Consider the following 16,747-nt stretch of genomic DNA (forward strand, 5'->3'; position numbering starts at 1 on the left):
TGCATTGCTTTCCAATCCCTTTTCTGTTATGACTCTTCAGTCTTACCAACTCTTCCGTGGGGAGAGGGTGTACTAACTGTTTTTGAGTAGAGGTGAATATTTGGCCAGTTTACTTAATAATCAATCAAATATATAAAACAAACAAAAAACTGTCATTTTTGGAACTCTTAAACTGCTCCAGATCGGTTGAAGTATATGATCAATCGTTATTATATTATAATATAACTAATAACCAATTTAAAGTCAAATTTCAATTGGTTTGATTACTAATTATCAGTTAATTGATATAATTGACTGAATACTGACCCTAATCTTGAGATATATATACTTTACTCATTGGCGTATGAAGAAAACCGGAGAAGAAGACTACTGAAGGAGAAAGAAGAACGTCTTCCAATCTCAACAAAACACCCATTACAGTATTAAAAAAAAAATAATAAACAAAAACTTATAATTGGGATATTGTTTATTATGGGTATAAGAAGAAAAATCATGCAACTAACACACTGTTTATTGAAATCTTTTAGAAAGAGTCAATGGACACTTGTAGCCTCCCCGAACATGAACGAATGAAGTTTGTTTGTTAAGATTTTTGGAGTGTTCGTGTTCATTTGTTAAGGTTTTTAAAAATTCTGTTCGTGTTCGTTTGTTAAGCGTCATTAGTGTTCTTTAGCGTTCACGAACATGTTCATTAATATTTGCGAACACGTTCGTTCACGTTCATGAATACTTAATAACCAAACACAAGCTCATGTTCATGATCACAATTCGTTCGTGAATAAGAAATAATATATGTTCACAAACAATAACCAAACAAACAGCACAACAACTATTAATATATATATGCTTAACTGCTTGTTCATGAACATGTTCATAAACATTATTAAACGAACACAAACGAGCTTGTTCACGAGCTCTTAGCAAACGAGTCTACAACTGTTCAGATTCTATTTATTTATGAACTGAGCTCTAAAATTTGTTTATTTATGCTCGTTTACCTTAATAAACGAACATAAATAAACGCTTACCGAACACGAACACGAGTAGTTTATCGAAAATCCTATTCACTAATACTCCTACTGACGCTCGTGGGTGACATCCTGCACTAGTGCACAAAGTGTGCTTGCTCTTTTTGGAGCAGTGACCTCTTCCTTTGCTCGAGCACAAAAATTTAGTTTCGAAAATTTCATGTTGAATTGTTGAAAGTCTATGACGAATTTGATTCTTGTCAACACCTTCTTAAACGAGCTCGTTGTTTAAGGTCTTGCTAATGTGATTTACCCCTCATGTATGATTCATGAACTATTATATATTTATATATAATAATAAGATAAGACTTGTCATGGTTGCAGTAGGCGCTAGACGCTAGTTGGGCGGTAGAGTAGCCTAGGGCCTAAACGGCCTAATTAGGCGCCTAGGCGGCCGGCCATCTAGGAGGAAAATTGCCGCGGCCTAGGGGTGCCTAGGCGGCCGCCTAGGCCGATTTTTACAATAGTAAGATTTATTAAATGCATATCATCACGAGTTTCTCTTGTCATCCCAAAAATAAAAGATTGGTAACATGGAAGATGAGACGTTGCATTCAGTATTTGTTTTAGCTATCAATTTTAATTTCCCGTTTTGGATTCGTTGCGTTTACAATATTTCCTTTGCTAGTTTGCTATGAAAACAAAATATGATTGCTATTTAATTAATTTGGCCGGTGTTTAAAAAAAAAAAAAAAATTGGCCGGTAATCCATCGCCCAAAGAGGTAATTTTATAGGGTGGGTACGCAGTTTTGTACAGGAGAACCCAACTAAATTTGTTGGATTGTCAATTTGGTAATCACAAAGTTTTAAATTCGACTTTTAATAGGAGTAGTCAAGCGTTAATCGCAAGCTAAGCACCAATTCCCCCTTCCCCCTTAATAAAATGTTAAAGATTATTCAGTTATCTTTATATATAATAATCTTTATCTTTATCTTTATCTTTTCTTTATCTTTATATCTTTATATCTTTATATATATATAATAAAACAGAATCTACCCACAAAATGGTCCCTCCAAAGTGTGAATGCATTTTGATAGAAACAAGATTAGCAAGTATGAATGCATTAATTGTGTGGGTAGATGTATTTATACATATTTTTTTTTGAAGTTATTATGTGTATTTATATTTTATAAATTATATTTTATTATTATAGCTTTATCTCTATCTCTATCTCTATCTCTATATATATTAAAGTATAATGAAGTATGGGGAAAAAGTTTATTGTGTTCAAATTTATTGGTAAAGTTTTATATTTAATATAATTTGTGTATATATTCATTTAAACCTCAATTATAATTAATTTGACTCCACATATATAAACAGGAGAAATTAAATGAATAAGTTTTTGGTGGAGATTTTTGACAAATATCGCCTATTATTTTATTTACAATTTTTATTTAAATACATTAATTATATAATTAAAGTAGTTATTTCAAATTCTAATTCCTTAAAAAAATTCAAATTCAAATAATAATACAAGTAACAATAAAATTTAAAATCAACATAATGATAGCATAATTAAAATTTTAAAGATATTAAATATTGCATTGTATAGTTATACTTACATTTTTAGTCAAACTAATTCCTCAAGAACTCAATTACATTTTTCTATTTTCACAACCATTACTTTCTTTGCTTAAATTAATAATAATTCGTGCATCGCACGAGACAATTACTAGTACTTAATAATACTTCACTTTTATATCAAATACTAATAATAATATTAAAACCTATCGCTTTAATACAAAAAAAAAAGTTTTAATTAAGTAATAAACTAATAGTTTTAATGTAACTATAATACAAAAATCTAATACTTTTAAAATAATATCTATCACTTTTATACTTAGAACTAACTTATATTTTTAATGTAATACTTATCGCTTTCATAACAAAAGTTTCCTATTTATAGCTACGGATCAGGCTCATAACGAGAATTGTCATGACTGAGCGTGATAGGCCTCGTGACATCCTTGCTACACTTTCTGAAGTTTGATCTCTCACGAAAAGAACCATGGCGTGACGTTGTACGTGATAGCCGAAGCTGCATACAGAAGTCACATTCACAAACATTCTTCATGGCGTGACATGCTTTGTGATAGCAAAAGTGGCTCTCTAAAGTTGGGATCACAAGTGTGACACTGCTAGTGATTGTAGAAAATGCTTCTCTTGTGTTGGTTTCACGCCTTGCTTCACGTGCGTGACAGCCTCTTGTGATGCCGTATCCTGCTCCCATCATATTTTGTCCTATTTGCTTCCAAATTGCCTTTGTTTTAGTCTTTTTACCTCCAAAACTTGATATGTGCCTGCATTAGCTCCTCCTACACAATTAATCTCATAATTGATCACTTTAAACATAATTAAAGTAATTCTAATCCAAAATTGATCAGTTTATACACCATACAAATAGTACAATTTGATATTTATCACTTGCGTTGAAACTCATACCCCTATTGGGGTGATGTTTAAAATCATATGATTTTTCATGTAAAACACACACATATATATAGTACTACACATTTATCATTTCATATGTTTGATCTTCAACACCACTCTTCATGTCGGTGAACGGAAGATCTTATAGTTATTATTTTACTACAAATAATCGAATCTAAGACGTTTTCAATACTATAAATTCAAATATCATTACAATGCAAATTCTAAATATTTAAAATTCATTTTGTTTTTAAAAGAGATTATACCATGTTTTTATTAATGAAGAGAGTTATAAAACAGAGAAATGGTTAGCACTAGGTGTTTGCCAATCTATATTTGGTATGATTTTTGAAGTTTCACTTGATTTAGTTTTTCATTGTTTTATACGTTATCTTTCCATTAATAAGAAGTAAGAACTCACAGGGTGGGGCGTCTAACAAGTAACAATAAATGCATATGTATATGTTCCAAGACTAAGTAGCTAGTAAACATTATATTTGGTTTCTTTGGCTCTATAAAGTAAAATTTTGAATATGTAAGAGATATGAGCACATGTATGCAAGTTAATTTGTTTGTTTGTTTTTTCTTTTTAGTGACGAAGCAAACTCGTAGTCACTACTCGAATGTGATCTTAGTCGACAAAGAACCACAATGAAATAAATTAGTATATATATATCTAAAAACATAATAAGTTTCAATCTAGGTTATACCCCTGGTTTATGTCCGTTTTTTTCTGTTAATTTTTTTTTTTGTACCTTATGCTATAAAAGTTGTACTACATAATTTGTTGGACAAAAATATCCTTCCCGTTATAACTTCTGTTATCTTTCCACATTATTATTACCATGGACATGCATACACAATATTTTTTCTTACATCCTTCAATGGTAAGTTTGAATTCATTTAGGTTTTAATTAAAATGTTACCATAGTTATATTTAGTAATTTATCATTTCTATATTTTTACCTCAATAATATTAATATGAATTATACAATTATATACACACACACACACACACACACACACACACACACTATTATTTTAAAAAAATTAATATAACTAAGATTTTAATATTTAATTTTAATATTGCGCATATATTTTTTGCGCATCGCGCATATAAAATACTAGTATATATATATATATATATATATATATATATATATATATATATATATATATATATATATATATATATATGTTGCACATAGCTGATCAGGTCAAACTAAGAATGTCAAATATATCATCATGACTTCTTAGGCTAACCCCATTCCAGCAACTCTCTCTCACTTTCTAAAATGGGTCCCACCTCCACATCACCCAATTTACAAATCATTTACTATTCACACTACATCCCTACAATTCCAACCAACTTTCTAAAATGGGCCCCAATTTCACATCACTTTAAAAAATTAATATATTTTTCTCAATAAATACTATTTTCTCTTCTCTATATATATTAATTTATATCAATATATAAATTACATTAAATACTAAAAATAATAAAAATGACCTCAAATAAAAAATGTAATTTTTAAAAATGATTTAAAAATTTATTCGTACTATATATATATAACCAAATGCAAGTTATACTAAAAAAATTTATTAAGTAAAAAAAATAGATTATAAAACAAATTAAAAATAAAAAAAATAAAAATTTAAATTTTTAAAAATGCATTATGTAACAAATTTCAATACAATAATCTAAAAATAAATTAAATAATAATTAAACATTAAAATTATTATTATAATATATATATATATATATATATATATATATATATATATATATATATATATATATATATATATATATATATATGAAATAACAAAACAAAAAAAAAAAACACAATAAAACTTCGGTTACAAAAAAAAAAAAAAAAAAAAAAAAAAATAGTCACGTTGGCAGCTTTTGCTGCAAAAGGCAGCAAAAGCTGCAGATGCAAGCTTGCTAAGTGACATGGCAAAACAAAATAAAAGAAAATTGCTAACAAAATGCCACATCATCTAAAAAAAGGGAGTAATTTCAGGGATGGGGACAGTCTTATTGAAAGTTGAACTTGTAATTTTATGATTACCAAGTCAATAACATGATTAACTTGTTAGGGTTGCACATGTATACATGCTTTTGCCCCTAGTAATGACGGTCATCATAGAGTTCTGACATTTTTTATTACAAATTGAATAACGTCTTGACTTTTATTTGGTAGGCCAGATTACTTATATATAATTAATATATTTTGATGATGAGACTTTAACGTATTAAAAATTTAAAACCACACAAATTAATGTGTAATTTTCTATTTCTAGAAAATCTATAAATTCAAACAATAGGTTAAAATAAATTTAATCAAAATCTTGCTAAGTGAATGAATCAATTGAAATACACATTTAGAAGCTAGAGATGTAAATAAACGAAGAGATCCTTAGTGAGAGTCGGAGTATAGAGCAATGACACAACTAACTTGTGAAATTTAGTTGATATATCACATTTAGAATGAAATAGGATTCAAGGCTCCTATTCTTGCGAAACTATGATATGACAATCAGGCGGCTCTGCATATTGCAGCGAATCATGTCTTTTATGAATGAACCAAACATATTGAAGTTGATCTGATTGTCATTTCATTCCTGAAAATATACAACAAGACTTAATTTCTACAGGGTGCGTGAAGATAGAAAATTAATTAGGAGATCTTTTTTAAAAAATCATAAATGTGTCTCGGATAGATTACCTATGTAACAAGTTGGGCATGATCAATATCTATGTTCCAACTTCAACACGAGTGTTAGACGTTATACATGCATATTTGGTAGGATATATTTAGTCTCTACTATATCAGATCATGATCTTAGGCTTAAGTTTAAGGATTGATTTCTAATCCTTACCATAGTTAGTATTTGATAGTTTTATGGAACCCGAGTCAATCATAAATTAAACCAAGTATAAATGTAAGAGATGGGGGTAGACAAATTATAATAATATTGCTTGGGAAACTAGGTACAAAAGAGCATACACAAAGCCCCGAGATAAGAGCCTAAGAAATAACAATCGTTATACCCTACACCACGGCGCGTGTAGTACTGTGCGCCGCGCGCCTCCTAAAACGACGTCGTTTTGGGAGGCGCGGTAGGAAGTTGCTGTGATTATGTATATTTGTTCATACAATTATGTATATTTGTTCATATAATTATGTACATTTTTTTATACAATTCTGTACATTCCTTTTATACAATTATGTACATCCGAATCAGGAAATTTTTGTGTATTATGTTAAGAGTTGATGTGTATTATGTTAAAAGTTTATATTTATTATGTATTATGTTAGATTATGTGTATTATCTTTTAAAAAGAGTATGTATATTTTGTTATATAATTATGTACATTCATGTATACAATTATGTGTATTCTAGTATAACATTATGTACATTTTTGAACATGGGTTTTTTTAAAGAAAAAGTAACTGCCAAACACTGGCGCGGGAAATTTCCAAAAAATAAAATAAAATTGAAACGACGTCGTTTTGCATCTGGGCGCACAATGCAACGTGCGGCGTGGTGCAGGATATAAATTGCCAAGAAATAAATATAATAAATAATAAAGCCCAAATAATGAGCAAGGACTAGTAAGTAAATAGTAATGGACTTGCTAGGAATCAAACCCATGACTTTGGATTGGAAATTAGGACATGACACCACTAACCTAGTTAGTAGTATTATATTTAACCAAGTGAAGATGTCTAAGGACAAGACATGAGGGGTCTAAAGTGCTTATATGAATACACTCTACATTATCGAAATCTATTTCACATATTCCTAACAATTTCACTTTTGAACCACTATAAACAGTGCTGGATTTTGGGCTGTGGAAGCAGCCCAACAGCACAGGGCCCCAAATATTAGAGGGCCCAATATTTAATTTTTACTTAACTAGTTAAGATATTAAATTACATAAAAATTACAATTAATTTTAAAAGATTGCATAGAGGAATGGTAGAAATATGTGATTATTGTGTTTCTTTTGAGAGGTCTAAGGTTCAATTCTAGCTTGTGACAACTTTTAATTTTCAAAAAATTATTTTATTAGAAAAAAATTAGGCTTTTGATAGGGCCTCATTTATTTTAAGAACCGAGTCACACAAAACTAAAAACCGGCCCCGACTATAAATTCCTTTGTCACTTTATTTATTTTCATGCACTTTACTGTCTATATCGTATCCTTTTCTTCAATTCACTTTAAGTTCTAAGGTTTCTTGAAAATATTTACTTTCGTTCGATCAACTTTGTTTTTGCAAAACAAATTTCCTCACGCTATATAGTTAAGCATAAAAAATCTATTGATATATTTTGAGAACATTATTACACATGGAATCGAAACTATTCCAAGACTACACTTCGTTGTAGTCTTTGCATGGACTGACGAAACATAATTATTTCCAAAGACAATCAATAAAAGCCCAAAACAACACAACCTAACCAACCCACATGCACCCTTTGTACACCACACTGAGCTGGCCATGCAAACAAACATGCATGTTAAATTATTAACTTACAAACCCTATCCTATCTAACACTTCTCCTCACCTTTCCCATTCCCCATACTCTCCATTTGCATTCCCCCCTTCTTGTTCGTCTTCCGCCTAAACCAAACCGCGGAGATGACGTAGAGAACAAAGTTAACCACGCCAAGAATAGCCAGAAGTCCGTAGAAGCAATCGAGGCGTCCGTAGTTTATGTTGTCGGCCAGCCAACCTTGGTTCCCTCGTCCTGTCACCTTCTTGACAATCGATACGAGGAAGCTACTGACGAAGAAGCCGAGGGAAAGGGTGGTCAAGAAGAGGCCGGTGCTCATTGTCTTCATCCCCTTGGGTGATTGGGTGATGAAAAAATCGAGCTGGCCGGTGTAGATGAAGGCCTCGCCTGAACCAATTAGGAAGAATTGTGGGATGAGGTTGAAAACACTCATGTTTAACGTTGTAACGTTGCGCCCCTCGGAATTTGCTACGCTTAATCTTTTGTGTTCTGTTATTGCTGCTATTCCCATTCCCATGGTGGATAGCGCTAGCCCGATGGCCATTCTTTGTAAGTTGGTGAAACCTGCAACGTCAATGATGATGAATAACAATTTGACATTTTAGAGAAGAAAAATGTGACTTTTTGTTGATTATTTTAGTTTTTAATTACCTGGGGTTCCTTTCCATTTCTTCCAGATAGGCATGACAACACGGTCATAAACAGCCAAGGTGATGAGAATGGCAGCCACAAAGAAGACGGTGAGGGAGCCTGCAGGGATTTGGAAATTTCCTATTGATCTTTGCAGGGTGGAAGCTTGGATCACTGAATAGGTCATCATCTGAGCATAGGTTGTCCAGAACAAGATGGTGGTGGCCCATATTGGAAGTAGCCTCACCATCATTTTCACTTCCTCCACTCTTGTCACTGTGCTTAGCTTCCAAGGATTAGGAACTGTGCCACCATTATTATCCTCCTCAAAGTCCCCTTCTGCCACTATAGCTGCCTTGTCCAAAGCCCTGTACATATATAGTAAAGGCTAGAAATAAACACCACATAAACCTATGACTATTCACCCAGGGTTTCAACCCAGAAAACAGCCTCAAACCAAGAAAACCAATAGGTCATTCTGACTGAAAGTCGAACCAGGGGTTTCAAACAGCCTCAAACCAAGAAAACCAATAGGTCATTCTGGCTGAAAGTCAAGAAAACCAATAGGCTGTTTTGGCGGAAAGTCGAACTTGTAACTTTTTGGTTACCAAATCGGCAGTCTGACTGACTTGGCCGGTTGCCCTAATATATTCATTTAAGAAAGATTTATCCACAAAAAGGTACTTACAGAAACTGGTCAGTGTGATGGATTCTTGAAAAAGCTGGAGGGGTGTTTTCAAAAAGCTGGGTAACATCATAAGGGAGGGCCATCTTCCTTTTCCTAAAGGCACCCATAATAACTTGGAGAATGTGGACAATCGGACTTCCTAAGCTTTTCTTGTACCTATACCTCTTAATCCCGGAGAGGAGTAAAACCATGGCTACAACCATGGAAATTGTACAGATCCCATAGCCCAAGCTTCTCCCAACTTCGTCTTGGATGTACACAAGCACTGTCACAGCAGCCAAAGTCCCCATGCTAACGAAGAAGAAGAATCTGTGGAAGAAATACATCATCTGAACCTTTTCCTTGTCGTCTTTCTCGTCGAATTGGTCGGTCCCAAACCCTGAAACGCTTGATTTTAGACCGCCGGTGCCTAAGGCTATGAGATATAATGCTAAGTATAGAATTCCCATCTGAAATCCATTTGCTGGCTCGCAGTTTTGGTGATGAGCGTCGCATGGCGGTGGCCTTAGTTGTGGTAGTTTGGTCGCTATTGCTAAGATCCCCGTACCCTGAAACAAATTATGTGCATGTAAATAAACTAAAAGTACATATATATAATAAATTAACTACAGATATATAATATGTTGACTGAATATAATATAGACTCATAATTTTTAAATTAGGGTCTGCAAGGTGATCCTAGTTCATGGTATAATAATTGTAATATTCATATCATTAATTAGAATATCATATATTCTATCTTCAACTCCATTAAAAAAATAATAATAAAAGCCAAGTTTTACATAGTATAAGATACATGAAAGGACTAAAACAAAAAGTTCAAAGGTATTATGAGTAGTATTCCTCAAAACAATCAAACACCACTAACTTGTCGTAAACTTTCCACTGTATAATCGAAGTGACTTAGCAAGTACTGTAACATCTTCCGTGAAGAAGATGATAACATGTGGTAGTGCCAGTTCCTGTTTGGTCAAAAGTTTGTTGCTCTGTTCCAAGTAAAATATGACCTTTTTTAAATTGTTTTTTGGAGTACATGAGAAGCCGTTTGCCTCTATAATAATATTTTTTATTTTTCTTTAAAAAAATTCAGTATAGACATAAGTGTTTTAAAATGACCCAAAATACATATAATTTCTTTTTTAAAAAATACACTCTAGTTTTATAAACTTAGAAAAATGAACTTTTTTACTTGGATCTACTCATGCAGACCATACAAACACTTAACTATATATTCTCTTCGTTTCAGTTTATGTGTCTCCTTCAATTAACAATGACCGATTAATATAGTAAATCGAATATATAAAAAAGTGACAGATAAAATACGTATTTATTATGTGAAACGAAAATTATAAGATTTTCTTTTTAGATTTTGTTGAGGATGATAAAAGTAGAGAGGATGGAAAGGAGCTTACTACTGCCTGTATAGTGGAAAAGATTGCAATGGTTTTGAATCTGCCAAGGAAAGAATCTGCAAGGAAGCCTCCAAGCAAACAAAGAAGAAAAGATGTTCCCATGAAATCTGTAACAACGTTAGCTGAAGTCGAACTAGGCTGATGCATGGTTCCACCCAAGTATGTTACAAGATTCACTCCTATTCCCATCGTAGAAAGCCTCTCAACTATTTCAATTCCTATAAATAATAAAAATAAAGTTTAAAGCAGAGATATATCAAACTTCACTTCAAAATTTAAATTCGTTTTATATCAATAGAAAAATAAATAGTTGAAAAAAGTAAGAATATTAACTGTTGTTTTATTGATTATAAAGTTTATGTAATTAACGGTTTACATAGTTACAACACCTCATGAAATGACCATTACACAATCAACTTTATGTAAATTTATGTGGACAATTTTGGGCGTTTTTTTTTTTTTTTTCTAATGAAATGATGGAAGACGGCTTTGTGCCACTAATATATGACCCACTTAAAATAAAGTAGATTCCCCATTCCAAAAACAATGGAAAAGGAGGATTGATTAGAGCAATATTACAGTATTACTATTATATATTCTAAGGCACACTCATAATTCTTATACCCAATATCATCTTAAAATAAATGGTGAAGGCTTTGAATTTGTACCAGATGCATATGCAGTCATATATGCACCATAACATATATATATATATATATATATATATATATATATATATATATAGAGAGAGAGAGAGAGAGGGGAGCGTGTTCAAGTGAGAACACTTCTCATTGTAATTAAAAGTGTAGGCACATCTACACCCTCCAAACCAAAGGCTAGGTGGGATCTTACCATTACTAAATTTTCAAGTTTGCAATAATTATAAAATGAAGCACACTCTTAAAAGATTTCATTAATTATAAAACTAATTCCCTATGTTAGAACCTTATGTAACGTGTAATTCTTTCAAACCTCGCTACTCCCGTAATACCAATCGTGTCACTATCTTTTTTTTTTTTTTTTTTTTTTTTTTTTGCGTAGTACACGCCAAAGTATTATTCCATATTAGCATAATTGCATAAAGGCTTTTTGGTACTTTAAGCAAATGATTCTTGGTATCTAGTAATCACATCGACAAATAACATAAGACCAAACTATTATCTTGAAATCTTACTCAACAAGAATACAAAATATTCATGTGAATGAGCAGTAATGTTGGTGGCCTGCATTGGGCAGGTTTAATTAATAACATAAATGATTCATTTCAAACCCAAAATGATGCAAACATCGTACTATACACACGTGAAATAAAGCATATTTGGTTGTTGAGGTATCATGATATATAATTTAAAGTTAAGTGGAGAAATCATGCATGAGTTGTCAAAAACTTTATTATTTTCCTCTAAATTAAATTTATTACTGCAGACCAGAGAGCAGCAAAGCCCTTATGAATGTGTTCCAATAATGAATCACTGTACTGACAGCATATATATATATATATATATATATATATATATATATATATATATATATATATATATATATATATATATATATATATGCATGGTTCATTATTAGTTTGGATCTTAATTGTTTGGCAGCTACATACCTATGCATGTTGATGATCTTAAGAAAAATATTTGTGGACCTTCATTATTTTTGTCACCTTATTGCATGAACCCCCAACTATTCTTATTTCTTATCCACTCCAAACACACACCTATGGTGTACCTGCGACATGCCCCCCCACCACATACCCAACCATCAATTTGGGCATCATAACATGCACATGTCTTGTACAACTTTTACCATTATTCACTTAATATTCATTTACTAACTCTAAGTCACCAAACCTCTGTTCATGAATATATATATTAATATACGAGTAAAGAGAAAACAAGAATCTATCTGACCATAACGATTACGAGGTTTGGTTCATGAGATAATTTGGAGGAGAAAATACAAACCTAGTGCAAGAGCCGCCGGCACCCAACCACCAGTTTTAGATTTATCAGCCGGTAATCCCCGGTAGTCCACAGCATCTGCAACTACACAGCTCATCCTGCTCTCCTGTCACAAGAAATAAAAACACAAAATAAAGACAACCTTAAATTAAAACTTCAAACAGTTCAAGAAGATGAAGTGTGAACATAATCTCTGCAGATCAGACACATATGAATTGAATGATATGGGTGGGTATATATGCAAAACAATGGAGAAACCCTTTGTTTTGTCCAACGTAAGGAAGTGAAAGATCAGAGATGCAAAAAGTGGGGGGAGGAGAGTGGAGAGTACCAAAGAAGTGCGGGCGGGGAAGCTTTATTTGGTGATATATGTTATAAAATACTCTAAAACCTGAGTTAGATATGATGCCTGAAAAGCTCGCCTTTTATAGGCAAAGGTTTCGGGCTTTGAATAGATACTCCACTAGTGGCAAGGCTGCAACATAGTACAGCTACATAGCTTTATTACTTTCCCAATACAAACAGATATTCACTTCTTTCGATCGGATAGGCGGAATTAATTTTTAATGCCAAAATTCTGAGGGTGAGGTTTTTTTTTTTTTTTTTTTTTTTTTAAGAGTCAAACTCTAAAGTATGAACAATAGAAGGAAAAAGAATCGAATAACAGTTGACAGTCAGATTTGAACAAATTAAAGCTTCTCGAGTTAACTCGTGAGCAACAGGTTGATTTGTTTTTTTGTCTATTTTTGAAAACTTGAAAAATAATTCCTAAATTTTTAGTGTTTGGCAAGGTGAAAAATACTAAAATCAATGAAAATTGATTTCCAGTCAAAGGATAACAAAACTATTTTTCTGAAAAATGACTTTTTTTTTGGAAAGTCATTTTTCACCGCAGCCCATATTTATGAAAATGACTTCACGAAAACCCACATCATTGGACACCAATTCGAAGCCGGAGAAACCATTTTTTTTTTTAATGTAACCATTGTTCTTTTTTTTTTTTAAAAAAAAAAGAATATATAAATAACACAGATTTTTTTATGAAACAAATATTTAATTATACAATTCTGTTCATTTTTTAAAAAATGAACCAAACACACCCATCAAGATAGTTTATGAAATGCAACAAAACCTGATAAAGAAAAATGTTTTCCGTGAATAACACACCCGTCAATACGGAATTGGAATTTTTTTAAAAATGGAGATCAGACAGTGAATTTTTAAGGAGATAAAGATCAAATTACTCCCTCAGTGTACGTCTTATTCGCGAATAATAATGCTTCAATTCATTCAAATTCTTTATAATTCAATTTCTAAATTATTAGGAGTTTATTAAAAAAAAAGTTAATTATAAAAATTTTAAGGAATTATTTAAAAATAATAAGTGGAGTTAGTTTGACTTAAAGGGTATGTTTCATCTCAACTAAAAGTCTATGTGAACAATATACATATGTTTTTATATTATATGCTCAACTATTTGAATATGCTTTTTATAATTACATATAAAATAGGGTTAATATTTAATTTAATCATCGATTATAGTGGTTTTTCTCGACTTAGTTCTAAACGTCTTTTTGTGTTTAATGGGGTCATTGACTTCAATGATTTTTCCCTAACTAATTGAGCACAAAAAATATTTAGAACTAAATCAATATATAATCGATGACTAAATTTGATATTAACTCTATAAAATAGCACAAAAAGTAGCAGCTAAAGTGCAGAATATGTATTTTAATTAAATATAGTATAAAATACTTACATATACTCCTTATTAAGGATCATGTTATAGAAATCAAATGTTTTCACCAAAATCATTTATCATTTGATGTGGCATACTATATTAAATGGATTAATTTTTTGTAGATGGAGTTGGGTACGATTGACTAATTTATAATAACTAATGAATAAAAGAATTTTATTGTCATATAAAATTAATGGTGAAAGATTTTGATAAAACTTTTGTCCTCGGTAACTTTATCCATAGACTAATAAAACTAAAAATGAATTGGAACCAAATCGCACTTTGACATGGCTGTGGTTTTATTATTAAACAATGAAAGTAATTTAAACATATTTAGAGAAAAGCTAACTTGTCTGATAATTTCTATAATTGGTGACAACTCATGGGAGCCACCTACTTCTTGGTTTGCATATGTTCCATGTTTCCCTAGAAGGTCTTGACATGTCGGTCAAGGTCGATTCCATTGGAATGGCCTAATTGAGATTAGTGTGACTTATTTATTATTTATTTTTTACGAGAGAAACCCGCAATTAGTATCTGAAAACGTGCATTGAACGACTTCACATTATATTGTGATCTTAATCAGCAAAGAACTACAAGAAGGTAAACCAGTCTAAATTGTCCATAGTTCACATGTTAAAACCAAGAATATTAATAGATTACTTCTACTTAAGAGTCGAACTTGGACCATTGTGATGTTTATGCTTTGTCTTTCATTTCCCTTGTACACAACCCAGAAAAAAAAAAAAAAAGTAATTTGAATAACTATCTTTATATATCCTATTTAATATGTAACTTTAATTTTCATATTTATTAATTTTCATATTTATTATTTAATTGTAAAACCAATTTTTTGTTTCATTAGCATTTTATAAGTTGTAAAACTTGAATTTTTTGTATTTAGTAGATATTTTAATTATATTTTTAAATATATAAATAAAATTAAAGAATACTGAAAAATAAATTTTATACTCTCTCTATCTAATTTTTATCTATTTACTATTTATTGATCAAATTAAACAAAGTCTTCTTGTTTCTATTATTTTCTTATCATTTTATAATATTTAATTTTTTTGTATTTAATAATATTTTTAATATATAAATTTTATAACTAATACTAGATTAAATATTAAGAAAAAAAACTTAATAAGCTTTGTTAATAACCGACCAATTCAATTACACATCATAAGATTCACTTTCTAGTTTAGGATAATCTATTTTTGTGTTCCCAAGTTGACCCATAAGCACGTTCTCACTACCTAATGACTGGTGTGGGCCGTTTATATATTGTTGGAAAATTTTGTTAAAAAATAACATTTAAATTAATCATTTAATTTTGTGCTATCATTTTTAGTGAAGTACATTTTCAATTTCTGTTACGACAAAGTGGAACCGTATTCTTCTAAGTTAGATGTTTAATTTAGTATATTATATACTTAAAATAGATAATGTGTAAATGAAAAATTAATTTTCAAAGTGTACTCATTTGAATTAGAAAAAATGGAATTGAAAAAATTTTAAATAGCATTCATCCCACATTGGAAAAAAAATGTGTATTTGCACAAGTATATATACAATTCTATCTTCAAATTAAAAATTTTCCAATTGGAGATTACATTGGTGGGTGGAAGGTCTTACTCTAGTAATGGTTTCGAGAACAGAACGGGTTGCACAAAACTCATATTGTCCAACAGTAAGAGTCATAGTTCTTAATGCAATAATGGTTTTAAGAAGGAAAATACTCTATGTATTTCCATTTTGTATTCTCAATTTTAATTTATTTTTACAAAATTTTGATTTAAACATTTGTATTGGAACTCACATAAAAAAGTAGTCTATTAATGCCCGCCATAAGGAATAAAATTTAAGAGTATGATTTAAGAGTCTATGTAGTAGAACTCTTTCGAGAACAATACAAGTTGCACAAAATTCATTTTGTCCCACGGTAAGAGTTAAACATGTATTACTTGGGTTAAACTCGATTTTGTTGTGATACGAATCTGGTTGGCCCAATCTTCTCTTCACACTCAAATTACAATAAATATCATATAATGATTTATTTGGTTGGGTGAATTTGATTCGAAGGTTTAATTTAGGTTGGGAAAAAGGTTAACTTTTGGGTTTTAATAAGTCATAACCACACTGGGTTATAAGGTGATACGGAAGATTTGGGAAGACGCCACAAGTGAGGTTTCATACTTGATAAGTTAGTATCACCATGACTTAGCTTTGAACATGATCGAATTCTCAACTCTATATTTCATTATGCATGCAATGACCTCAAATAGCCATTAACAAGCATATTACAACCACATGAAT

At 31.0% G+C, this 16,747-nt stretch overlaps 1 protein-coding gene across 2 annotated transcripts; it reads right to left on the reverse strand.

The window, feature by feature from the left end:
- Positions 1–7,766: 7,766 nt before the first annotated feature.
- LOC109186923 (protein NRT1/ PTR FAMILY 6.2-like) lies at positions 7,767–13,133 on the reverse strand. 2 transcript variants are annotated; one of them, XM_019337117.1, is made up of 6 exons: positions 13,019–13,133; positions 12,691–12,793; positions 10,724–10,941; positions 9,312–9,859; positions 8,645–8,991; positions 7,767–8,557 (listed from the first exon to the last, which is right to left on the reverse strand). In XM_019337117.1, exons 2-6 carry the CDS (start codon positions 12,782–12,784, stop codon positions 8,028–8,030), a joined length of 1,737 nt encoding a protein of 578 aa, XP_019192662.1. In that variant the 5' UTR covers positions 12,785–12,793; positions 13,019–13,133; the 3' UTR covers positions 7,767–8,027. The 2 variants fall into 2 exon arrangements, with proteins under 2 accessions (XP_019192662.1, XP_019192661.1); XM_019337116.1 differs by having other exon boundaries at positions 12,946–13,133.
- Between the last annotated feature and the right edge of the window lie 3,614 nt (positions 13,134–16,747).

The sequence above is a fragment of the Ipomoea nil genome, unplaced genomic scaffold (assembly GCF_001879475.1).
Source record: "Ipomoea nil cultivar Tokyo-kokei standard unplaced genomic scaffold, Asagao_1.1 scaffold1407, whole genome shotgun sequence".
Classification (NCBI taxonomy): domain Eukaryota; kingdom Viridiplantae; phylum Streptophyta; class Magnoliopsida; order Solanales; family Convolvulaceae; genus Ipomoea; species Ipomoea nil.